At 33.3% G+C, this 26,897-nt stretch overlaps 1 protein-coding gene across 1 annotated transcript in view; it reads left to right on the forward strand.

Moving 5' to 3' along the window:
* LOC129229474 (neprilysin-2-like) overlaps positions 1 to 26,897 on the forward strand; it is a 164,269-nt gene that overhangs the window by 125,584 nt on the left and 11,788 nt on the right. Inside the window, exons 6-17 of the mRNA XM_054863788.1 lie at positions 1,132 to 1,343; positions 3,696 to 3,875; positions 5,297 to 5,383; positions 5,585 to 5,709; positions 8,587 to 8,809; positions 11,847 to 11,945; positions 13,160 to 13,237; positions 13,960 to 14,063; positions 20,388 to 20,452; positions 20,764 to 20,815; positions 20,895 to 20,962; positions 24,630 to 24,760. Coding sequence (XP_054719763.1) covers positions 1,132 to 1,343; positions 3,696 to 3,875; positions 5,297 to 5,383; positions 5,585 to 5,709; positions 8,587 to 8,809; positions 11,847 to 11,945; positions 13,160 to 13,237; positions 13,960 to 14,063; positions 20,388 to 20,452; positions 20,764 to 20,815; positions 20,895 to 20,962; positions 24,630 to 24,760 — 1,424 coding nt within the window. The remainder of the gene's footprint in view (positions 1 to 1,131; positions 1,344 to 3,695; positions 3,876 to 5,296; positions 5,384 to 5,584; positions 5,710 to 8,586; positions 8,810 to 11,846; positions 11,946 to 13,159; positions 13,238 to 13,959; positions 14,064 to 20,387; positions 20,453 to 20,763; positions 20,816 to 20,894; positions 20,963 to 24,629; positions 24,761 to 26,897) is intronic.

The following is a 26,897-nucleotide window of genomic DNA, read 5'->3' on the forward strand; positions in this document are numbered from 1 at the left end:
AATAACAATGCATAATCTTCTATTCTTTCTCGCTTTTTCTCTCTGAGAACTGCTGTAATTGATTTGTCAACCTGAAAACAATTTTTACTGTGTATTATCGTAATTTGCAAAAGAGTGTTTTGCTATTTGTCTCCGAGATTTTAGTAGTTCCAATTACCCCTTCTAAGGCTTCAAAATGCAGAATTTCATATCTATTTTACAAAAATTTCTCCGGGGTAGAAACCCTCGGACCCCCTAAAATTGGAGATATTCTATCCCCTACTTAAAAGGGACTCTATTTTCCACTTTAGACCTTATGTGTAATAGATGGGGAGGGGGGGGGGCTTTAAAAATGGCCTTTTTTTTGCCACCGATAGAAAAGTTGACCAGACTACTAAAGAGACCCAAACCCTGAAATAGCTTAGTGGCACGCTAAGTCTAAATCCAGCCAGTTGTAATCAATACAACTAATAATGCTAAAAAAAAAAAAAAAAGCTGCCCCCCCCCCCCCCCAGGAACTCAGTTCTAAATCCGCCTATGACCAGTTTCTATCCGGACTCAACCGGAAGAGTGTTTGTTTGATGTCACAACAATTAAATTTGCCGAAAACAGATGTTCATCGAATTGTTACGGAAAACTTGGCCATGCGTAAGATTTTCGCGAAACTTGTGCCAAAAGTCTTGTCCGACCGTTTAAGTTGTCAACTCCTAACTGACCGGTGATCGGTGTTTCAACGGTGCCACAGACTCCCTATAGCACCGGGCAGACTTCTTCTTGCTCCCAAAGGTAAAAAGGGAGCTGAAAGGAAAGCATCTGGAGGTCTTACCAACATTCAAAAGACCACGACGAGGTGCCTTAACAGCATTCCCAAAATTGAGTTCTAGAGAACCTTCGATGCATGGGAAACGCATGGGCAATGGTGGATAGACGATACTACAAGTTTGATCAATAAAACTATTTTTTTTTTTTTTGAAAAAAGTCTTATTACTTTTAGGACAAACCATATATATATATATAAGAAAAACTTCTGAAATCATATTTAAAAAAAAAATCGAGAACTTTTCATTCACTGTTCCCTCAACACAGTCTCGGATCTATATGAGACATTATTGAGAAAGTGTTTCGCTTTTAAATATTTCTGATATTTTGCAGCGCACATCGAAATGATGGGCAACGAGCCACTGGAGAACGTAATAAAGGAAATCGGCAGCTGGCCTGCAGTCGTGGGTGAGAAGTGGAACAACGCCACATTCGACTGGATGGATGCCCTGTTTGCGCTCAGGAGAGTGGGATTTGGACACAATATCTTACTTTCTGTATCCATTGGACCGGACATTCGGAACAACACCAGGCACGTCATAGACGTAGGTCAACATCTGTTAGTTTTCTTACAATTAGCTTCTAAAATTAACTACTATAACGAGGGATATTTTTTCAAGGTCCGATCGATCTGAAAATGAAAATCACGGTGAAAATGAAAAATGATTTACTTGCAATTTTTAGATACATCATCCAGATGTTTTTTTTTTTTTTTGCACAGTTACGGTGCTAATTAGCATTTGTCGTAGCGAGGCATCAGCTTTCCCAATCATCGACATAGAAGGCAGCTCTCTTCTACAATAGCTAGGCTACGCACTGGACATTTCAAGAACATTAAGATATTACCAACTAATAATAAATACTATCCCATCTGCAAGCACTGTCCCCATTTATAACTCACCCCGGATCATGTTTTTAATTGTCAGGCCATTATTCGCTCCCTCCTCCAACTTGGAGCACCACCGAATGATATCCTGTACAGCCATCGGGCTCCAGAATTAGCAGATCTTGTTATCAAGACTTTTGGAGACATCTAAACCTTTCGCACTCTGCACGTCATCAGACACGACAACAACAACAACAGAAGGCAACTGCCCAGTCTTTCAGCCAATTTTCTACTGTGTCTGAGACGAACTTTTGTCCTCCTATACGGATTTTCATGTTGCTAAGATGTGGTGGAAATTGGTTCAATCAAAATATGGAAATCGCTTGGAGCCAAGAAAGGACTATGATAACGGACAGCATGCATCTTAAACATCGGTACGTCCTTTTTCAACGTTTGAAAACCGTTTCCACACGTTGCTGTTGTCATGAGAGTTTTCCCACACAGATTGCTTACTTGTCGATAGTTTGTTAGAATTTTTTGTTTCATGACCTTTCAGATCTTTGGAAAAAGTAGCCATCAGATCTTAGTTAAATATTGTTACTGTGTTAATGTGCTAGAACTGATAACTGCGACCGGACGTAATGGTAACCTAGTATCCCTGTGTCACACATTTGCTTGCAGCAGCAACATAGTTGTTTTTATTTCATGACCTTTCGGATCTTAAGAAAAAAGTAGCCCTCAGAGCTTGGTTAAATATTATTACTGTGAAGATACTTGGAATTTTAATTTTGGCATTACTTGTTTTATTTATTACTTGCGGTACCCACACGACTTTGCCCGTAAATTAAAAGGTTATTTGGTTCATCTGTATGTTTACAAATAATGGATAATAAATTTCCCGCAAATTTGAAAAATTCATTTGCTCGCCCATGTAACGGTTCCACGTTATGATAATTTGGTAATTCACTCTTGCACGTTATGATAATTTGCTTGGTAAAATGGTCTTAAAATTGGAATGCAAAAAGAACAAAATCGAATTTTCGAAAAATCGCTTCGAGCCCCACACTCTCATACTACAAACTAATTCTGTGCCAAATTTCATGAAAATCGGCCGAACGGTCTAGGCGCTATGCGCGTCACAGAGATCCTGACAGACAGAGAGACTTTCAGCTTTATTTTTAGTAACTAGTGCTACCCGCAAGGCTTTGCCCGTTATAGAAAATTAAAAGGTCTTTTGGTTCGCCTGTATATTTACAAATAATGTATGGTGAATTTTCTCGCCAATTGGCTTGTGCCCATGTTACGGTTCCACGTTATGATAATTTCGTAATTTACTCGTCCATCTTTAGATAATTTTGTTCTTAAAATTGGAATAGAAAAAGAACCACATCGAATTTTCGAAAAATCGCTTCGAGGTGCACACCTCCAAGCTACAAACTAATTCTGTGCCGAGTTTCATGAAAATCGGCGGAACGGTATAGGCACTATGCGCGTCACAGTGATCCTGACTGACAGAGATCCGGACAGAGAGAGATTCTGACAGAGGGACTTTCAGCTTTATTATTAGTAAAGATAAAGAATAATAGCTACTCCTTTTGTCAAATGTTTCCACAATTTATTTTGGTAAATTATTTCTTCATTGTTTCTGTGAGAACGAATGTTTTCACGAAATTGCTTAAGTCCTTCTCAAGCACTTCTTTTTAATTTCATGTGAAATTTCACATACTGAACGAGATTCGAATCATTTACGCATTAAAATAAGTTCCGCAAACTAAAGGGCTCCCGCACTTCTTTCGTTTGAAATTAAACTCTGGTTATAACAAACCTCATGAGAAATAAAACAGCGAAAAACTTAAACCCTTTAAACTTTCAGAGTTGGTTTGTTCAAACGGAAAAAACTTTAAAATAAATAAATAAATTGTTAATGAAAAAATAAAGAAACCAACTGCAGTGAAAAATGATGTATTGGGGCTATTTATTGTGTTGTAAAAAAGTACTGTATTTTCAAAAAATAAAATATTTTCTCATCTGAATATCATTTCTTTAAATTTTTAAGTTCTCTGTCCAATAGCTAGATCAAGCTAGCCTTGGAATGCCTGATAGGAACTACCTGCTGAAAGGCATGGATGATCCTCTGGTTGCAGCTTACTATCAACTGATGGTGGACAGCGCAGTTCTTCTAGGCGCGAATAAGACGACAGCACAAAAGGAAATGAAAGATGCTCTTAATTTCGAGATCGCCATTGCAAACGTTAGTGATTTTTTCTGTCTTCAATGCATTTTTCATTAATGGGGTGCTTTCCTTAAGTCAAAAGTACTACTTTTAGTCATTGAAATGGATAGAATGAGCAAAAAAAAATTACACGGACCCAGAAAATACTTTAATTTTCCCAACAGTTTTTTTTTTAAATTAATTTTTTTAAAACGTCCGATTTTTCAAACAAGGCGTGGTCTTTATGACATCGCAAATGCATTTTGGCGCATCTTTCTACCACGGTTCCACGTTATGATAATCAAGCTGCGAGTTAAAATTGCGCTCTACTCTTGCTATCAACCATACCGTTGTCAATACACGTGAGTAAAGATGCGAATTAAATATTTTGTTCTGTGAATGGCAACATTGAATGGCATTTCATCATTTGTGATGTCACACGACAGAAGTGTAAACAATGAAAGCGCAGAGATTTAAGTAGTGTTTTTTAAATATTAAACTTAAATAAATTATTTAAAAAATGGTCAGATCCTATGTTTTTAAGCATGCTCTTTCAGAAAAAAAATACTTTTAAAATTTTGGAAACGACCCCATTGCACTGAAACCTGTTTTTGTGCGATTTTTTTCTTATAATTTTCGTCAAAGTTTAAAATTTCAGCAAGTGCAAATATATTCGTAAAAAGAAATAATGTAAAGACTTTCAAAAGAAATGTTAATACCTTGAAATAATGTTTCATTTAATTCTTATACCTAAAAATTACAAAAAATTATAGTAAAGCTAATATTTTTAATGCTTTGAAATAACGTTTCATAATATTTCCAATACTCAAGTAAAGTAAGAAATTAATGTCAAAGCTTTTTAATAATATTTAAATAATTTAAAATGAAGTTTCATATTATTTTAAATTATTTCTCTTCAAAAAATTTGAACTTAGAAATTAATGATTTGTACGTGTTGCGGGTACGAGTACGGTCAGAACCGCAACACATACAAATTACTGTTTATTAAATACAAACGTTTTTAGAAAGTTGACACTTTATATTTTAATATTCAATTATTTGAAAATTCAGAAGTCAAAGTCTGAATTTCGGGAATAAAGTGAGAATATACATATACACAAAAATGTCTTACCCGTGCGAATTGTTTGAGCAGTTTATAAGAGTACTGCGCGAAAACGTTGAAAAAAAAAACAACCTATTTTCGAGCCACAAATTGAGTTAACAAATTGAATATTAAAAAAGAAAAGTCTTGTTAAGTCTTACACCATAGATATTTAATTAATTAGATTCTCGCACAACGTAAGCACGTAATAATACATAATTATTCATTCCGAAATTATTTATTTCATAAACAATTGATGCTGTAAACGCTACAGAGTTATGACATGAAATTTCATATTTGCAAGACTATTAAAAGAAATTGTTTTATTTATTTACTTACTTTATTTTTTTCTTTTCAGTTTTCTGTTCCAAGAGAAGAAAGACGAAATATAAGCAGACTTTACAACAAAATGACAGTAAATGACCTTTACAAACTTGCTCCAGATGTAAGTAAAAGGTTTACATACATTTATAGATTTTAACTATGTATTTCGATAATATATAAGGAATTGCATTATATGCAGATAACAGAAGCAAGTCGATATTACTTTTTAGGTAATATTGTGCAATCTTTTTTTTTTCGCTTTTATTTTGTTTTTCTCAAACCAGCAAAAGTATGTCACATAATATGCATTTTTTTTTTCCAGATAAACTGGGAAAAATATTTTAACCGGCTTCTGATGGACAAAATTTCGCGTTCAGAAGAAGTGATTGTCATTGTACCTGATTATGTGCAGAACTTGCAAAATCTTCTTAAGGCTACTGACAAGAGGTAAGATGTACGGGAGACCGGGGTTAGTTGTTACATTTTTTTTTTTCAATATTTTTACGCTAAACTATTTCAAGTATTTACATGCTTTAAACTTTAAAATGCATCTAGATTGTTTAACATTCATAACATATTTTTTAAAAAATGATTAGAAGCCACTACTCTAAAATATTTCAAGTCTTTTGAATATATGTATATTGTAACAACTTACCCACCACCAGGAATGTTGTTACACTATATGGGTTAGTTGTTACATGAGATCTATATAAGTAATAAAATGAATCTTTCACATTTTGTGGTTTATTCTGTTACAATTTTAAAAATTCTTAACCACGTTAAAAATCAAAAACCTTTTGGCTTTACAGATTTACTTCATTAAAGACTTATTCTGATAAACTATCATCATCATAATCATTGTCCGCACGCGCGCAATTACAATTTTTACAAGCATATAATTTATCAAACTTAGTAAATCGGTCATGTGTCCATTCATCACAATTACGACATTGAAGCCATTTAGTTTTTTTTTTTTTTTTTTTTTGATTCTGAGTACGGTTTAGTGCACTTTACGCAGAACCAGTCTTCATCATCCTCATCCGAAGGACGCACTGTTTGGACGATTCACCTTTTTGCACTTTTGTTTTGTCTTTGTGTCTATTGATTTCTTCTCTGTTAGAGACAATTTCCTTTTCACAGATTTTTGTTTCTTAGCTTCGGCTTGCAAAACATTTTTTACTGGTGCATCTGTTAAAGTGACGCTGACCTATGATTTCCGCTTTTGGACCGTCTTCACTTCTGCACTGTCTGCAGCGTTGGAGAAAGACCTACATTCCAATAATACATTATTTATTATTATTATTGTTATTAGTATTTATTCAACAATACAGATTAACAATAAATTAAATTATACAATGAAAGAGATCAGAATTATCATTTTTATTATTATCGCCATCCAACTACAGTATTCTACATGAATTGAATCATGCAATGAAACAGATTAGAAATACTACTTACCACCATTTTTCATCTTACTGCATAATCTCTGTATTGCAATGAAATTTAGTTCGCATTGATCGGCTGCCTTTCGTAATAAACTACCTGCCATTATTTCTTTACCCACCTCCAGGTATGCTTCTTTAGCTGTTTTGCCCCTATCCGTCTTGTTTTTATAGTCCCCCCGCCATATCACCTTTAAAAATAAAACATAATATTAACTTAAAACTTTCATGGGAGCAAGTTGTTACTTGTAACAACTATCCCCAACAAAACTGTAACAACTTGCCCCATATGACGCCAATTCAAATCTTAGCACATATTACTGGTACTTAGTAGAAGACTGGTACTTAGTATTACTGGTACTTATATCTTAGCAGAAAAATTTTAAATATGTTAGCACTTCCCTGAAAACGTAGGCTTTCACGTGGTATAAAACTCAATCCGATATCTGTAAAGGCTTCGTCACAAATAGAAAAATAACAGCGGAAAGAAAAATTACTTCCGGCTCAAAAAATCGTTTTCCTTGAGCACTGTCCCTACTACTGACTGCAAGCACACCAGTTACTGTCAGGGAATGCAGATGGGGGAGTGCTATCATCTAGTGCAAGGAAAGTCAGTTTCCACTGGCGATTAATTTTAAATTCGAATGTAACAAGTTACCCCGTGTAACAACTATAACCCCGTCCTCCCTTATTTATATTTCAGATTTCCTTCCTCCTTTCGATACTTTATTTGGGTAACAAAGAGCTAATATTTAAAAGTCAATCAATGTTTTTGAAATAACAACTCGACGATAGCCTCAGCCACCTTACGTATTCGTATCGGATTTAGTTGTCTTTACAATGCTTGGTGGTCATGATCCTGCCATCTGAGGCAGAACTGGGATAAAAAGTGGTATAAATTTTAGTTTGAAGAGCAAAAAAAAATGGGGGATTTAAATATGAAATAAAAACTGCAAAACCGAAAATATAAAATCCGACTAATCGTGATTTCAAACTTGGTATTACTATCTTGGTATAAACATTTATCGATAAAATTGTGCTGCCGAAAACTGTCGAAATATTGATTGAGTTATCTCAGTTTTCTGTCGTTACTCCACGCACTGAATAAGGGACTTATTTGTGACTCTGAAATACGGGTATGTAGCTTTTAATGAAAATTTATGCTTTTGTGCGGTAGTTGTTTGTTTTCAATGTGTTTAAATAATCTTATTTCAATCATTTTTAAAAAGTTTTTAAGAAATTGATGCAATGATGTATACTTTTTTTTATTAAATATGTTGCAGTAAAGTATTATATTATTTTAATTGACTGAAAAATGTGTGAAAAAAGTTGCCTAACGGTTTTTAAAAATTTTAATTCGTTCAAACGACGTTTAAAACTTCTCAAAACTTCAATCAAGTGCTAAAAATGAATGTTAAGGTTTTCAAAAGAAAGAATAATGTTTCAAAATTTGTTTTTTTAAAAAATGTACAAAGTTATAGTAAGACTAATAATTTTTCAACACTTTGAAATAACGTATAACGTTTCAGACTATTTTTGATAGTTGAGTGAAGTAAGAAATTAATGTCAACGTTTAAACAAAATATAAATACGTTAAAATGACGCTTCATATTATTTATATTTCTTGAAAAAAAATAAATAATAATAATGTAAAGCTTTTTTTATTTTAATCAACAATTGAAGTAACCTTTTACGTCATTTTATTGCTTTAATAATATATATATATATATATATATATATATATATATAATATATATATTTACGTTTTTTTATTTTTTTACGTTAAAACAAAATATCAAGTTACTATTTTAATTATTTGAAAGAAAAAGAAAGTGTAAAAAAAGATAATGTAAAGCGTTTTTTTTTTTTTTTTTCGATATAGGGTAATCGCCAATTACCTTATGTGGCGAGTAGTGGGTCAAGCATTCCCAACATTGCATCGAGCTTGGGGTGAGATATCGCAGCACTACAGTTCCATTTTGACCGGGAAGGTCCGGCAAGAAGCTCGCTGGGAGCACTGCTTGGGAACTCTGTCCGGAAGTCTGAGCACGGCCCTTGCCTCTCTGTACGTAAGACACCACTTCAAAGACGGAAGCAAAGACTTGGTAAGTGCACCGTAAAAAAATCCGAAAACGTTACTGGTTATTTCCGTGGAACATTTCGGGATTTCTGATGTTTTCACCTATTTCTCTGTAAAATCTTCGCAAAAAAGTTTCCTAAATTTCTAAAAATGCACAAATACAGACTTTTCACTGGTGTGATTTTTTTTCTACCAGTTTAAAGATTGACTGAGCGTGTTTTTTACGTGTATCGACTTATGCAACATTCACACTGCGTCCACACATCCGTCACCGTCGTATACTTTTCTACCTAAAACCAGTTTTCGGCCGGCGTTGCCATGACAGCAAGCCGTATCGTACGGGACCCGTCGACGGGACGAGAAGCCAGATATCTGACGGCTCTAGCGTAATTCAAACAGCGTCCGCACATCACGTTTGCCACGTAAAGCGGACAGAGTAACGTTTTCCGAAAAGAGAGAAGCATTCATACTTTGTGGAAGCGAAAAAGGCACATGTCAGTCTCTCACCCAATAGAGAGAGCGCGCTCATCTCGTGGAGACCAATGAAATGCGACGCCCAACTCTGCAGACGTCAGAGCCGTCAGATATCTGGCTTCTAGGCACGTTGACGGGTCGCGCACAATACGGCTTGCTGTTATGGCAACGCCGGGCGAAAACTGGTTTTAGGGAGAAAAATATACGTCGGTGACGGATGTGCGGACGCAATGTGAATGTTGCATCTGACGTCCGTAGAGCTGGGCGTCGCATTTCATTGGTATCCACGAGATGAGCGCGCTCTCTCTATTGGGTGAGAGACTGAAATGTGCTTTTTTCGCGTCCGCAAAGTATGAATGCTTCTCCCTTTTCGGAAAACGTTACTCTGTCCGCTTTACGTGGCGAACGTGATGTGCGGACGCTGTTTGAATTATGTTTACTCGATTACGCTCATTCCGGATTGACTACGCCCCCAGTGAGGGCGAATAAGTCACTGGATAGCTGCAGCTTTGCAAGGCAGGAATTGTAGGAAAGGAATATGCTTGGTTTTTGCTTGCCATTCTTGCGTAGCTTTGTCCACGGTTGCTCTAATGCTTCTGGATCTTTCTTGGTGATTCAGGAAAGTTCTAATCGATTACATTAAACCTACGTAATTTTTCTAGAAGATTCCCGAGACATCATAGGGGATTTTTCCAATATTTCAGACAGTTTCAAGGATAATTTCAGAAAAGTTACTGACTTTTAACGGAAAAGGTTCTTGGCGTTTGCAAGATATGTAACCGTCTAAGAATGGGCACAACAGCTGCCTATTATTTTCCAGGAACGTTTCTGAATCGTTTTTTACAGTATAGTAAAATCATTTAGACATATGACTAGCTGGAGGAATTGTTGTTGTAGAATTAACATTGCAGTCATATGTGCCAAACTAGAAGAATGGAAAGTTTCCGAAACATTTATGATAACGTAAATGTGATTTAATGTTTTTCACATTTCGAGAAAGTTACTAATACCAGAATTTGTACTTCATAACTTCTAATTGGAAATCGCTAGTTTTTTTTTCAACGGCCTGACAAACTTAGTGAACCTTACAAATTTATTAAGAAATTATTTAAATGTTTATCGTTTGATGCGCGAAGCGCAGACTTCATATTGTTTGAAAAATTATTTTTCTTCGATCACTAGTTTTATATTCAAGTAGATATAATTCGTACTTTGGCTTAGTTAAAGATTTTAAAAAGTGAGACTCATTTTTGGAAGTGAAGTTTATCTTCAGGTTGTGTTCTTTGGTTCATGCAGAAAAAGGCGGATTAAACCGAAAAGCAATCCAGTTAAAGAAAGAGCTCAGTGAATAAAAACAAAAAGCTTCATGATATTCAAAGTTCTATAAAACTCGGCGAAAATCTCAGTTTTAAGAATATTTAGTCTCGAAACTCTTTAGTTTGGTCACCTCTGAGATTTGAGCTGGCAATTGTGTATGCTCTTGATTCCGTTCCGTATCTCTCACCTACTAAAATCTTATGCAGTACATTAGTCTAAGGTTCGCAGCGATGCGCTAAATTTTTCGAAGTAACAATACAAGTAAACTAACCACGAACTCACCTTAAACATTTTCATTAAAATGTTGTTTCTAAATATATATTAAGCTTAAATCTGCACGATATAGCAGAACAAGTATTTACCATTGACCGATTATGAGAATCATAACTAAGTCAACTATGAAAGCATGAAATCAACAGTTTCCATATATATCAAATTCTAGGATCATTTTGAGAGCTGCTACTTTAACTCCCTCTGTGCCGCTCCTTCGAGCGTAAATCCTTAGAGGAACAACATGTTTAATTAGAGTAATTTTAACAACTGTTTATTGTCTGATGACTACAAGTATATTTCATATCGTGATTTCTATCTCGATTTGGTTTGTCGTCTCTGACGTATGTAAAACAAAGATATGACAAAATGAAGGAAAAAGTAAATGAGAGAGAAAATAAAAATATGTCAGTTAACCTACTAACTGTTATACCATCACCTATAGTCATTTTAACCCAGATAACTACAATCTGAATTTCTCAAAAAAAAAAAAAAAAAAATTTTTTTTTTTTTTTTTCGCAGAGGCCTTTTTGGCATTAGCCCATGTCAAAGGCACGAAAATAATTGACCATTTATTAAAGGGCACATTGTGTAGGAGACCATTATTTTCCTTAGCACTGAACGTAAATAACTGGATCAACCACTGAAGTTGGAGCCACCAGCTGTCTCTACAGCCACAATTTAGACATTAGCCTGAAAGGGAGGGAAATTTTCTCAAGTTTCATATACTCATAGGATTTTCGCGCTAGAGCTTCTGAGCTCACAAATTTAACGAGCGTGTTCTCGGTAGGTCTTTAATGACTTCGCTCATCGAGGATCATTTCATCCCAAGCCCGATTAGTCTCCCTTGTAGTGTTTATGTTTTCCATATTATATTCTGATTTATGGTTAGTATGCAGCACATAAATCCCGTTGTCGATATGAAATCAGCATGAAACTACAAGTAGTGCGGCTCAATACAATCTTCTTATTAAACTTTTTTTTTTCTTTGTATTGATTAGGCCTTGGAGATGGTCAACTACATTCATAGAGAGTTTCTTCACATTTTGTCTAAAGTGGACTGGATGGACCAACAAACAAAACAAAGAGCCAAAGAAAAGGTATGATGTTTTGAAAATTCCTTTCGCAATTACAAAATATCTTTTCGCAGTGAACGTTAAGGTTAGTTGAAATTGAAGTTCCCTCGGTACGTGTTCAACACTGCGATACATTTTACGAAGTATTTTGTGATGATCTACGTCGCATTGAAGAAATGCCGGCAAGTTCAGGAGAAAAAAAAACTAAGAAGACATAAAAACTAAGAAGAAAATAAAGTATTGAATTTATTTACGTTAGCATTAAAAATGTTAGCTTTTTTAATTTTGTCAGAAATGTATGACATGTTTATATTTTATGCTTTTCTGTTATGCTTTAATAATAGAAAAGAATATTGTTCATTTAAATAAAATTAACAAAAACACAAAAGCATAAAGGTAAACCTAACTGCAGTGACTTCTAATGAACTCGAAAATATTAATACGGAATTAAAAACATTTATATTTTTCACGAAATTTTTGGCAGTTTTTCTGCTTTTTTGCCGAAGATTCAATGACTGGATGAGCGTCGCGATCTAAAAATCGGTCCATCTTTACACTATGCAACTTTCGAAGAGCGATGCATGTTCAGAAACCGTGAGCGCAAGTGCAGAAGTTTGGTTTTTTGAACTTACCGGTTTAGTTTTCATGCTGTTTAGTTATTTATTTTATTTATTTATTTATTTTTTTTTTGCGTTCTTAAAATTACAAATTAAAAAAAAAAAAAAAAAAAGAAAATCGTAATTTTTGGACCCGCTTTCGTTGTGTCGTAATTTAAAGCTGTAATTCGTATATTCGTAGAAACTACGATTTTTTCGTATCAGTTGGCAGCTCTGAGTTGTAAGCGGTACCAGTTTATTTCATAAGCAATGAAAAAAAATATTACTTGAGATACTTACTTTTGAAAATAATTAACTAATTGAAAATAAACTGAAATTGTTTACATTTTACTCATAAAGTATTTTAACACAATTTAGGCGAATAATTTTGTCGACGGTTTAGGTGTGTGTGTGGGGGGGGGTCGTGACCCAAATGACTCTCCCCCTTGTATCCGCCTCTCCATTCTACCTTACCTCTTACGTTCCGAGTCTGCTTTAATCATATTGTAAAAGTCATTTCTCTGCGCTAGAACTATGATTGTTAAGAAAACAACTTTACAGCAGAGTGGTTGCGGTATATTGCATGAAGAACCCCTATATTTTATGCGTTCAAATGATTCAAAACTGTTTTCTTTTTTTCAGGCACAAAATATGGCGACTTACATTGGATATCCCAATGAATTACTTGAAGAATGGAAAGTTTCTGAAATCTACGATGGCGTAAATATGATACATTAACTTCCATAATAGTTATTTATAATAATACTTGAATGAAATGCTTTGAATTTAAGACAATTAAAATTGCTAATTAAGATTAAAATTAATAGTGAAAGAGATTAACCTCTTCAGACCTGGTGTCCGGTACACCGGACAACAACTTTAAACAGCTGCTAATCATTTAATAATTGATTTAATTAGTTGATTTTTTTTTGTAGTTGATTGACTCTTTACATTCTGCTTATTATAATAGATAGAGAGCGGTTCATTTTTCCAATCATGGATTTTCATCTGAAAAGCGAGGGTTTTTTTCTGATTTTTTTAAAAATATATAATCTTTAATTAATGGCTTCAAACGCTTATATTATGTTTTATAATTATTTGTAGAATATTTTATAATGAAGTTTGTTTGGTATTTTGTCGTTTTTGTATATGAAATATGTATTTCAAAAATATAAGTTTGGAATATTGAACGTGCCATAACTCTTTTAATTTTTCTCCTACAAACTCAAAATTTTGTCTATAAGATAACCTTTACCATGGTACACTGTGTACCAAATATCAACATTTTTGGTCAAATATTTCATAATTCCGACTGAAGGGGTTAATAACAAATTAAAGCACAAATAATTCCAATGTTACATTTTTTTCTGTTTTGTAAACGTATAACTCCATTTTCTATAAATCTTTTGTAACAATATTTCTATTTTTTCTCTCTCTTCCAGTTACACATAAATTCCTCTAGCTATTTTGAAAATGTTCGTACTTTGAGAAAGTGGGCAACCGATTACGTGCTGTCAAAACTAAGAAAGCAGAACGTCAAGGGAGAGTATGTTTCCTTTTTTCCACAGAATCCTCTCTGTAAACTTTTTAATGTTCTATACAAAATACGATGTGAAATATTAAAATGATAAAGTACTTAAATTAGGTTTTCATGTATTCTTAATGCTTGAAAAGCTGTACTTTGGTTTAAAAAGTTTATTTATTTATTTATTTAGGATTGTGAAAATTTTATTGGTACAAATAAAAGAAAATATAATTAATTTGTTAATCTAGATAATTATTATTCCTAATTTTTTTTAAGAAAAATTATTTTATATTTTCTCCATATTACTCTTGGAAATATTTTTTGTAGATTTTTTTTTTTAATGTTTTGAGTTTGAATTGCTTAATTACATTTTAAAGTCTTCCAATTATAAATAGACTAACTGGATAATTATTAAACCTAATTTTTTATATAATATAATTTTATTTTTTCTTCACATTACTCTTGGAAATATTTTTAGTAGATTTTTAAGTTTCGAATTTGAATTGCTTAGTTACGTGTTAAACCCTTCCAATTATAAATAGGCTAACTGGATAATTATTAACCCTTAATTTTTATATAATTTTAGTTTTTCTCCTTATTACTCTTGGAAATATTTTTAGTAGATTTTTATGTTTTGAGCTTGAATTGCTTAATTACATTTTAAATTCTTCCAATTATAAATAGGCTAACCGGATAATTTTTAACCCTAAATTTTTATATAATATAATATTATTTTTTCTCCATAATACTGTTGGAAATATTTTTAGTAGATTTTTAAGTTTCAAGTTTGAATTGCTTAGTTAGGTGTTAAATTCTTCCAATTATTTGTTTCTTAGCTTCGGCTTGCAAAACATTTTTTACTGGTGCATCTGTTAAAGTGACGCTGACCTATTATTTCCGCTTTTGGACCGTCTTCACTTCTGCACTGTCTGCAGCGTTGGAGAAAGACCTACATTCCAATAATACATTATTTATTATTATTATTGTTATTAGTATTTATTCAACAATACAGATTAACAATAAATTAAATTATACAATGAAAGAGATCAGAATTATCATTTTTACTATTATCGCCATCCAACTACAGTATTCTACATGAATTGAATCATGCAATGAAACAGATTAGAAATACTACTTACCACCATTTTTCATCTTACTGCAGAATCTCTGTATTGCAATGAAATTTAGTTCGCATTGATCGGCTGCCTTTCGTAATGAACTACCTGCCATTATTTCTTTACCCACCTCCAGGTATGCTTCTTTAGCTGTTTTGCCCCTAACCGTCTTGTTTTTATAGTCCCCCGCCATATCACCTTTAAAAATAAAACATAATATTAACTTAAAACTTTCATGGGAGCAAGTTGTTACTTTTAACAACTATCCCCAACAAAACTGTAACAACTTGCCCCATATGACGCCAATTCAAATCTTAGCACATATTACTGGTACTTAGTAGAAGACTAGTACTTAGTATTACTGGTACTTATATCTTAGCAGAAAAATTTTAAATATGTTAGCACTTCCCTGAAAACGTAGGCTTTCACGTGGTATAAAACTCAATCCGATATCTGTAAAGGCTTCGTCACAAATAGAAAAATAGCAGCGGAAAGAAAAATTACTTCCGGCTCAAAAAATCGTTTTCCTTGAGCACTGTCCCTACTACTGACTGCAAGCACACCAGTGATTGTCAGGGAATGCAGATGGGGGAGTGCTATCATCTAGTGCAAGGAAAGTCAGTTTCCACTGGCGATTAATTTTAAATTCGAATGTAACAAGTTACCCCGTGTATAAATACGATGTGAAATATTAAAATGATAAAGTACTTAAATTAGGTTTTCATGTATTCTTAATGCTTGAAAAGCTGTACTTTGGTTTAAAAAGTTTATTTATTTATTTATTTAGGATTGTGAAAATTTTATTGGTACAAATAAAAGAAAATATAATTAATTTGTTAATCTAGATAATTATTATTCCTAATTTTTTTAAGAAAAATTATTTTATATTTTCTCCATATTACTCTTGGAAATATTTTTTGTAGATTTTTTTTTTTTAATGTTTTGAGTTTGAATTGCTTAATTACATTTTAAAGTCTTCCAATTATAAATAGACTAACTGGATAATTATTAAAGCTAATTTTTTATATAATATAATTTTATTTTTTCTTCACATTACTCTTGGAAATATTTTTAGTAGATTTTTAAGTTTCGAATTTGAATTGCTTAGTTACGTGTTAAACCCTTCCAATTATAAATAGGCTAACTGGATAATTATTAACCCTTAATTTTTATATAATTTTAGTTTTTCTCCTTATTACTCTTGGAAATATTTTTAGTAGATTTTTATGTTTTGAGCTTGAATTGCTTAATTACATTTTAAATTCTTCCAATTATAAATAGGCTAACCGGATAATTATTAACCCTAAATTTTTATATAATATAATATTATTTTTTCTCCATAATACTGTTGGAAATATTTTTAGTAGATTTTTAAGTTTCAAGTTTGAATTGCTTAGTTAGGTGTTAAATTCTTCCAATTATAAATAGGCAAACTGTATATGTGAGTACTGTCTGACCACGGATTGCATGGAAAGACAAACATCCGTTTTACAGCCGGATATGGACGAATCTATTATTATTTACCGATGTCAGCTTTTGCAAAGCAGAGTCTCATTCAAATGAGTGGAATACCCGCATCAAATTTTTACTTTTCCCCTTATTCACATAGATTCGTCTTATCTGGACGTTTGAAAATTCCATGCAATCCGTGGTTGGACAGTAGTCGCTCTTGGTGCTTTTTTTTTCCATTTTTCCCCCCCACAAAATTGAAGTTCAAATTATTGAAAATTTTCCCCCATCGTTATTTTCAGTCAAGTTACGATCACATTTTGAATAAGTTTTAGTTCAATGTTTGGCAACGGGCTATGGGGAGGGGGGATTCTCTATCTTCTGAAAATTTGTAACTGTTGCTACCTTTTGTGTTGCAATGTTCGTTCTGCCCTGCAAAAGTGTTCTTGTAGTTGTTTTCCGAGAAAACAATATTTGGGGCAGACTTAATGAGGCTTCGTCGTAATGCTGCGATCAGGATCTGCGTATCTTTCATAATGCTGCGAGGTTAGGTTTGTTCCAACTAGAGTACCGTACTCACATAAATATTTGTTTGACACGTGAGATTAGAGCCAAAAAGAATAAAATGCAAAAAATTTGTTCACACATAAAGATTAGATAATGTCCTAGTTGTATCAAAGGAAAAGCTTTATACAGTATACCGATAACCCGGTTATGACAGGTCGTAGTTTTGTCCGTGATATTTATTCATCAATCTGGATTAGTCGTCATTACCGAGCTAGAGGCAGATGTGATTTTATTGAAGCTGAGAGTACTAACAAACTGGTAGCTAAAATAAATTTAGCACACCAGCGAGAAATATGTCGTCCAGTCAGAAGGTACATGGTAGATACATACTGTCTAACAATCGATTGTATGGAAAGGCTAAAATCCGGTTTATAGGCGGAAATGGACGTATCTATTTATTTACAGGGGTGGTAGTTTGTTCGTTACAGATGTGCGCTTTTGCCTGTTAATTACTTAGACGCACTTTTGTACAAATGACAGTTCGTTCACGGCAAGCATTCTTTTAAATCTAAACTATATTCGATCTATATTATTACTACAAAAACTATTACATAATTTTGAGCTTACCATTTTGATTTTACATTTCCTGATGAAATGAAAATATTTTCTTTTCTTTTTGTTGTTTCCATAGAAACTCTGATTCCACTCCTTTTCAAATTGGAAAATGCAATAAATTAATCCATCGCTATTTTGCCTTCTCCCCTGCTAAATTCATTCAAATGGAATCGTCTTAACTTGGCCGATTGCCAAATTACATACAATCCGTGGTCAAACAGTAGTTATGCTTCAGGCTTTATGACAGTGAATTACTTCTAAAGAGAAGCTTTAGTTTGTTAGTTTTGAATTTCAAATTCAAAATTCTTGATCTCGAAATCTCGTTCAATACAAAAACCATTCATCCGAAAGATCTTGAAGGATTAGGGAGTTTAGTCGGATTTCTAAAATTCGAACATATTTACAGTACCTTACATATTCTTTTTATCAGCTAACGGGAGAATTAGGGTCATTCCACAAAAAAGTCAACCCTTTGTCCCGCGCGTGATGGTTCATATATTTCATCAAATACTAGTGGTACCCGCACGGCTTTGCCTTTAGTAGAAAATTAAAATTCTTTTGCTTCGCCTGTATATTTACAAATAATGTATCGTGAATTTCTCGCCAATTGGCTTGCTACACTGTAAAAAAAAAACTGTAAATTTTGAAGAAGTTATCCGTATTTTTTACAGAAAAAAACTGTTCGTAATAAAATACAGGATTTCTCTGTTTTTTTGAATCTGTAACCGGTTATACTTTGTTTTTCTTCGAATCTTCGAAATTTCGCCCGCGTGTTTGATTTTGGTTCTCGTGCTCGAGTTTTTGATCTTATATTTATTTAAAGCGAGTAAGTCTTAAATCGTTTGCAACTTCCATTTCATTGCATCCTAATCAATATTTCATTATTATGTTTTTTTGTCATCTGTTACAGAGGCATATTCGGAAATTTACCTTCGTATACATGTATTTCGTAGTAGTATAATAAATATTGAAATGGATTTATGAAAGTATAGTTTCATTTTTTAATCTTCATAAAATAATAAATCAGCTTGAAAAAATAATAAAAATACGGAAGATTTCTGTAAAATAAACGGAAGAAAACTGGCGTCCTGGCTGACAGTTTTTTCTGTAAATTTTACAGATTTTTTTTACAGTGTATATTATTGTTCCACGTTATGATAACTTGGTAATTTATACTCGTCCAGCTTATGATAATTTTGCTCGAGAAAATGTTCTTAAAATTGGAATAGAAAAAGAACAAAATCGAAATTTCGGAAAATCGCTTCGAGGTGCACACCCCATGCTACAAACTAATTTTGTGCCAAATTTCATGAAAATCGGCAGAACGGTCTAGGCGCTATGCGCGTCACAAAGATCCAAACATCCAGACAGAGAGACTTTCAACCTTATTATTAGTAAAGATTACTAATTTTAAAGGGTGATGACGAAATGTTTTGCTTAAGAAATCGCACATAAGTTTGTAATTTGTTAAGCAGAAAAAAATTGTTTAATAATATTTTAAAGTATCATTTTTAATGAAATATATGAGGCGTCACGTGCGGGACAAAACGACTGTTTTCTGTGGAATGTTACATTGTCATAGCGTGGAGCATGAAAAATTGGCAAAAACTTTTCTTGTTGCTGAAATAGCTGTTGCCGTTTTTCTGCCTTCATTTTCTGCATTTCAGTTGAACTTTTCATGTTTTTTAAAGACTTGTGCAATTTTTTTTTTATTATTATTTATTTAATGTTTTGATAGCTTAATTGTTGGGTGAATTGTTTTTCATTCTGTTGTAACTTAAAGCCTTGCTTAAAAGCTTGTTTTTCTTAAAAATTGAAGATTAAATTTGAAATATCAGCACTATTGATTTTTACAATTTTTGATAAGCTGATAAGCACTTTGATTTGACTATTTTGAAAACGTTCTAATTATTCGCACAAGTCTTTCCCCGTTCACCATTTCATTATCAACGTTCACAAGTTTCGAATATGATATTTTTCAATTTATGTCACAAAAAAAAATTGATTTTATTTCCTTGGAAAATTCTTGGTAGTTCTAATAATTATTTCTTCTTAGAAAGTAAAAATATTTTAGTATGCTGCTTATCTTTAGTTCAGTAAAGTGACACATAAGGCACATATTAAATCTTTTTTTTTTTTTTTTTTTTTTGAGCAATCGCGATTGCTTATTGTTCTCATTTGACTGTTTTGAATTCCTTTTATTTTATTTTCTCACCAGCACCCTCTGCCAGCACCACCGCCGCGTCGACCGACCTCACGATGCTGCTCCTCTTGCGAAAACCGTCTCCAGGTTGCGTCCATATCCTACACACACACGCCAAAACACACATACACACGCTCATGCCTCTGCACATACTCCTACACACACACACACTTACACATACACATACATACAATCATGCCTGCACACAGGCACAAACACATATGCCTACATACACACAAACACGAACGTCTACACACACAAGCGCGTACACACACAGCACTGCATACACAACACGCACACACATGCATACATACACACCCACACACGCACCCACACACATGCGCCTACACCAACACACACGCGCATTCATACACACACACGCTCGTGATTGCGAAAAACATAATTTGAATTCAAGATGCCAAAAATTCAAATTAATATATATTTTTTTTATTTCAGCTGGAAAAAGCGTTCTGCAGCAGCCGTTGTGAATGCTTTTTACAATTCAATTGAAAATAGTATTGGTGAGTAAAAATCTAAAATGTTCTTTTACTGAATGAAATAAGATTAAGGTAAACACAACTGTAGTAGCCAGCGCTTCAGTAGTAGCCACTTCAAAGTCTATATTTGAAAAATAGGATTCCAGGTCTCCCGATGGATTCAAGAGGGTATCAAACGTGCACCTCGAATCCTATTTTTTTCAAATATAAATCTTGAAGTAGCCACTACTAAAGCACTCTGAAACACTGGCCACTACCGGTGTGTTTACCTTGCTCTTCAATTTATGCTGCACAAATTAAACATCTAAACTATTATTTTTATTTTTTTTTTTAAGAATTCCCTGCTGGTATACTTCAAGGAGTGTTTTTCAACAAAGACAGACCAAAGTACGTTAGTTTCATCATCCAAAAATGCACGTTTTTTAAGCAAATTAACTAAGAGTACATACTCATTTTCTTTTTTTAGTTACCTTAATTTTGGAGCTATTGGCTTTGTAATTGGGCACGAAATTACTCATGGATTTGATGACAGAGGTATGACCTTTTAACTCTTTCGTTATTTTTGATTTTAATAATAAAATTGCTTGCAATGGGGTTGTTTCCTTTAGTCAAAAGTACTACTTTCAATCATTGAAATTGGTAGAATAAGTAAAAAAAAAAAAAAAAAAACAAGGACCCAGAAAACACTTTTTCCTGACGTTTAATTTTCAATTAATTTTTTTAAATGTCTGATTTTTAAAGCAAAATGTTTTATTGTGTGACATCACAAGTGATGAAAGCCACCTTAAAATGGAGAGCGTGGTTGTCTTTTCTGGCAAGATATCGCCTTTTAATGATATTTCACCGCAAGCAATTTATTAGCGGAACGAGAATGGGGTTGTTTCCTTCAGTCAAAAGTAGTCCTTTTTGTCACTGAAATCGATAGAATAATCAAATATATATATATATATATATATATATATATATATATATATATATATATATATATATATATATATATATATATATATATAACATGGACTCAGAAAATACACTTTCATTTTCCCAACCGTTATTTTTTAATTAATTTTTTAAAATGTCCGATTTTTCAAACAAATCGTGGTCTTGATGACGTCACAAATGATGCACTTTGCCGCATCTTTCTACCGCATTTCCACGTTATAACAATCAAAAAGCGAATTACAATTGCGATCTACGCTTGATATCAACCATATCGTTGCCCATATACGTGAGTTTAGATTTTTGGACCGTGAATGACAACACTGAACGGCATTTCATCATTTGTGATGTCATCGGCATAAGCGTTAAACGATAAAAGAGCACCGATTTAAGTAACTTTTTTAAAAGTATTAAACTTAAAGAACTTATTTAAAAAATGGTCAGATTCTATGTTTTTAAGCATGCTTTTTCAAAAAAAAAAAAAAACTTTTAAAATTTTAGAAACGACCCCATTCTGATTTTAACACCCTTAGGAGACATATTGAAAAATGAGTTAATATTAGCATCAGAATTTTTTTTTGCAATAGTTAATATGTTAAAGCCGTCTATCTGCGTTAGCTATATATTTATTTTTAGTTTTTATTATTCAGAATTAATTTTACTTTTTGTGAGTAACAAAGAGCTAATTTCGAAATGCGTCAGTGGCGCACCCAGAAATTTTTCAAAGGTCCACCATTCTCCATGCTCCAACACTTTTCCAAACATATTATTTTGTTTTCATAGATTGTTGGGGGAAAAATCGTTTAAAAATAATATTGAGTTTTACTTAGGATTAGTTAATAAAATTAATTTATTAATAACAAATACTTAATTAAAATAACATAAAGCACAAGAGTGAATGTATTTACTTTTCTCATAGATAAAAGTAAAAACAGCGAAGCAAAATTATCATTATAGAACAATTTATCTTCACATGCAGTTTGATTTTTCAGGGGAAGAAAGAGAGAGAAAAAAAATATTTTACCAATTAATATACCTAAAATTATTGTGACCTTTCCTTGGAACTATTTCACGTACTACATAAATATGATTATAGACAATTAAAAAAAAAATCAAGGGAGATGGGAAGGGTCGGACCCCTTGGACCCTCTCCTTGCCGTTTCCGTGGACACTTTCGACACAGGAAAAAACCTTGCTTTTCACCGCATTCCGGTTATTTGCGGGGTTTATGTGGAATCTTTCCACTCCTGCTAGCTTCTGGAGTGAAAGTGGTGTTTTTACCCATAATGCATTACGCGAAACAAGTTCGTCTACTAGCCGCTAAGGATGCTGGGTAAAAACCGCTTTTTGTGCTATAATGGGAGAACCCCTTTTTGCATGGAAACAGGGAATTTTTCAATCGGTTTTTTTGCGGAGCCAGAGCTGGGATTTACCAAGTCGAAAAGTGCGTTATGAACATAGCTACTTGTGTGCGCCACTGAGATGCGTGCCTTGAATGTATTTTAATACTTTAAAAATCTCCCAAAAAGTTCTATAAGGTTATGGTGGTGCCAACCTTACTACAGTGAAACCTGTGAAGTTGACCACCCTTGTAAGTTGACCACTTGTCTAAGTCAGTGTTGCCAGATGGTCAAATCCAGATTTCCCCAACTTCCTTCCAACTTTTCCCCAAAAAGCGATGTTTTCTATCAAAATTCTCCAGATTCAAAAATTATTTTTCCACTAATATTTTCTTAAAATGAATCGACTTCCTTTAATATTTTTGTCTCTTGAAAATTTTTTTTCCCCCAAATAGCCAAATTTTCTTATAAAATTTCCCAACTTTTTTTTTCTTCTCATTTTTGCTTTTTTTTTTTTTTTTTGTCTTCTTTATCTTTATCTTTCTTTATCTTTATCTTTACTAATAATAAAGCTGAAAGTCTCTCTGTCTGTCAGGATCTCTGTGACGCGCATAGTGCCTAGACCGTTCCGCCGATTTTAATGAAATTTGGCACAAAATTAGATTGTAGCATAAAAATGTGCACCTCGAAGCGATTTTTCGAAAATTCGATTTTGTTCTTTTTCAATTCCAATTTTAAGAACATTTTCCCCAGCAAAATTATCATACGATGGACGAGTAAATTACCAAGCTATCATAACGTGGAACCGTAACGTGGGCACGCCAATTGGCGAGAAATTCATCATGCATTATTTGTAAATATACAGGGGAACCAAAACACCTTTTAATTTTCTACTGTGGGCAAAGCCGTTCGGGTGCCGCTATTCATAAATATAAGCGCATGACTGAAAGATAAGAAATAGCCAAATGTTTATTTTTCTACTTGCATTTACTACTCTGCTTCTGTCTGTACATTTAAACTATGATTTTTGTATATATTTCCAAGAACATTCTTCATCACACTTATTTGTACCTGTTTCACTTATCAACTAGTTACTAACGCAGAACATTAATGCGAATTCCGTAGCATAATGTTCCACATAATGCGAAATGAGAATTCCATAAAGTTGAGCAAAGCTAAACCAACGCTATTTGATAAACATTGTAACTACTACTTCGTGTCGTTAATCTAAACACGAAAAAAATTCTTTTTTCCCCGAAGTTTTTTTTCCCCAGGTTTTCCCCAAGAAAAAAAAATTTTCCCCAAAGAATTCCCCTCAAAACTCATTTCCCCAAAATTTCCACAGAGAGCACCAGATTTCCCCCAAATGGGGAAATTTTCCCCAATCTGGCAACACTGGTCTAAGTTGACCGCTTTTTTCAGGCACGGAATTAGCCCTTATCATACAAATCAACCTTTGTAAGTTGACCACCTGTTTAAATTGACCACTAAAGTAGTGCACCGCAAGTGGTCAACTTACACAGGCTTCACTGTGTATGGCTCCAAAACATGGACTCTGAACACTCAAGAAACTAGTAGAATTCAAGCAGCAGAGATGAAATATTTGCGATCACTAAAGAACTGCACTAGCCTAGACAAAATAAGGAATGAATCTATTCGAAGAGAATTACATATATATTCAGTCTCAATGAAAAAATTACAGAATATCGTAACAATTGGAAAAACCATGTTCGACGTCTGACTCGAGGGAGACTTCCAGGAGCTGCCTTTTATTACAGACCAAGGGGCAAACAAGACCGTGGTAGGCCCAGGAAACGGTGGGGCGACCGGAACAGGCTATATGCCTAATCCTTGATGATGATGATGATGATGATGGAAAATCTTTGTCAATGTTAGTAATATAACATGTATTAATGTTTCAGGTCGGCAGTTTGACAAGGATGGAAACAACATCAACTGGTGGGAACCAGAAACAGATTCTACCTTCCGCGAAAGGGCGCAGTGTATCGTTGATCAGTACGGTAATTACTCTGTTGACGAAGTCGGGCTACAGGTAAGGAAAATAATTATTAAGGGGACACTGGACGTTCATAAGAAAGAAATTTTTGTCAAATTTTTGGGCATTTTTCAAATTTTTATTTTTTGAATTTATTTGAATATGAAGACTATTTTGTGAGTTTTGTTTTATTTATTATAGTATAGAGAATGACTTCAAATAAGTTTCAGTGTTTTGAAATCAAAATAATTACGCAAGGGACTTTTCAAAGTTTTGTTAATTATCGTTAAGGTTATTTACATTTTTTTTAAATAATTGGTCTTCTAATTAAAAATTTTTAATGAAATTTTATAATTAAACTTGTACCAGTGCTTAAAGTATATGGTTAAAATTTCATGCAAATCCATCAATAATTAAAAAAGTTTGTTTTCAAGGTCCAGTGTCCCCTTAACTTGTTCCCGTAATTTTAGTGTAAATTAAAGGGATTTGTTTTTCAAATTTAATTTTCAAGTACTCCAGAGCTTTATTTCTGAGTTACCGACAGTACAAAATTTTTCACATTAAATGCAAAAAAAATTTGAAACTTCCTGCAATCAAGAAAAAATTCTTGTCTGTAAATTTTATTCCAATTTCATTCCTTGGATAATTTGCTTCTCACAAAACCCGTAATCATCGAAAATGAAAGTTTTCATATTCAAAACCTTTTGAGTGTAGGCATTTATTATTCATGATCTAATTGAAATGATTATATGCCATGTATGTGAAATTGCTCCAGCATTTAGGTAGAAATGACCTTTCGATAAATTTTGACTTAAAAACTTTAAATTCACTTTTTTTTCACTGCGAACTAAAATGTCATCCTGAATGTTCAATTTAAGATTGAGAGCTATTGCTAAAAAGAAAGAAATAAAGATTAGGAATTCTCTCTTATATTAGTTTCCTATACGGAATTGTCGATAAAAATTTGAAACCTTCTAATAAACCGAATTTATTTAAGCAGTTGCTCCACAACGCTGTAAAACTGAACCGAGTTGACTCAACCAGGTTACTCGTTTGTAGAGAGAACGCTTGGCAATGTCCTGAAGATTTGAATTAGCTAAAAAGGTTTATTCAGAATGAGAATGGTGTGGCATATGTGCTTAGCGTGCCTGATAAGTTGACTCTCGTGGGGGGCCGGGCGATTTCTTCACTTTTTCAAATCCTTCCCGTTCTAAAGTTGGTTCAACTAAGTCGCCTCGTGTGAAGGAGGCCTAATTCTTCTCTCAAGACATCATCACGTGACAAATTTATTTGATTCGAATCCTTCTCAACTGTACATGCGTTTTGTACACTGACTTTATCCCAAAAAAATGGCATACTATTTTCCAAAAGCATTTTCTTGGTTATTTTCAAAAATCCGAGTATTTTGAAAATCCGAATTACATTTGGTCCCAATTAGCTCAGATTTTTGATCATTTATTATTCATTGTAATAGTTTGTAATTATTTGAGTTTATTTTTACAGTATACTCCCGATTATCGGCGGTCAGATTATCCGCGGGTCTTTTCACTTTTTGTTTTTTGAAACTGTCATTAAATGTTTTTAAAACTTAGGATTGTGTTATTGTTCTTTTTACCTTTTATATACATTTTTTACATTCAATATTAGTAGATGCAATTTAGCAACGTTTTTGGCTGTAATTTAAATGTATGTACGAGTGTTATTCATATTTTTTAGCTATTGTATACAGTAGTTTAGTTTTTCACCTATTCGCAACTCCAGAGCTCGAATACGCTACCTTGCGGTAATCAACAATACTAAAGAAAAAGGTAAAACATTTATTCCACGTGTTTTCTTTGGGGTAAATTACAGTCTTCAGACAGTTTATGACGTAATGTAATTTCAGAAGAACAGAAAAGTTTCCCACAAACACGATGAAAAATTACTGTCATTCACAAAGTATCAAAGCAAGTTATACATTACGGCATTTATTTGTTTTACCTTTTTCATCCGCCATTAGACTGTGAGTGCAGCGCCCTCTATAGTTTATTGGAGTTGCGAATTATTTGGATTATCCGCGGTTACCGTGCCACTCTATTCTGCTGATAATCGGGAGTTTACTGTACATTATATTCATATTATATCACGAAGAACACATAGTGTTAATATTGTCCATGCAAACTAAGTTCGTCCGAGACGCGAACAAAAACGGAAC

The sequence above is a fragment of the Uloborus diversus genome, chromosome 9 (genome assembly GCF_026930045.1).
Source record: "Uloborus diversus isolate 005 chromosome 9, Udiv.v.3.1, whole genome shotgun sequence".
Classification (NCBI taxonomy): Eukaryota; Metazoa; Arthropoda; class Arachnida; order Araneae; family Uloboridae; genus Uloborus; species Uloborus diversus.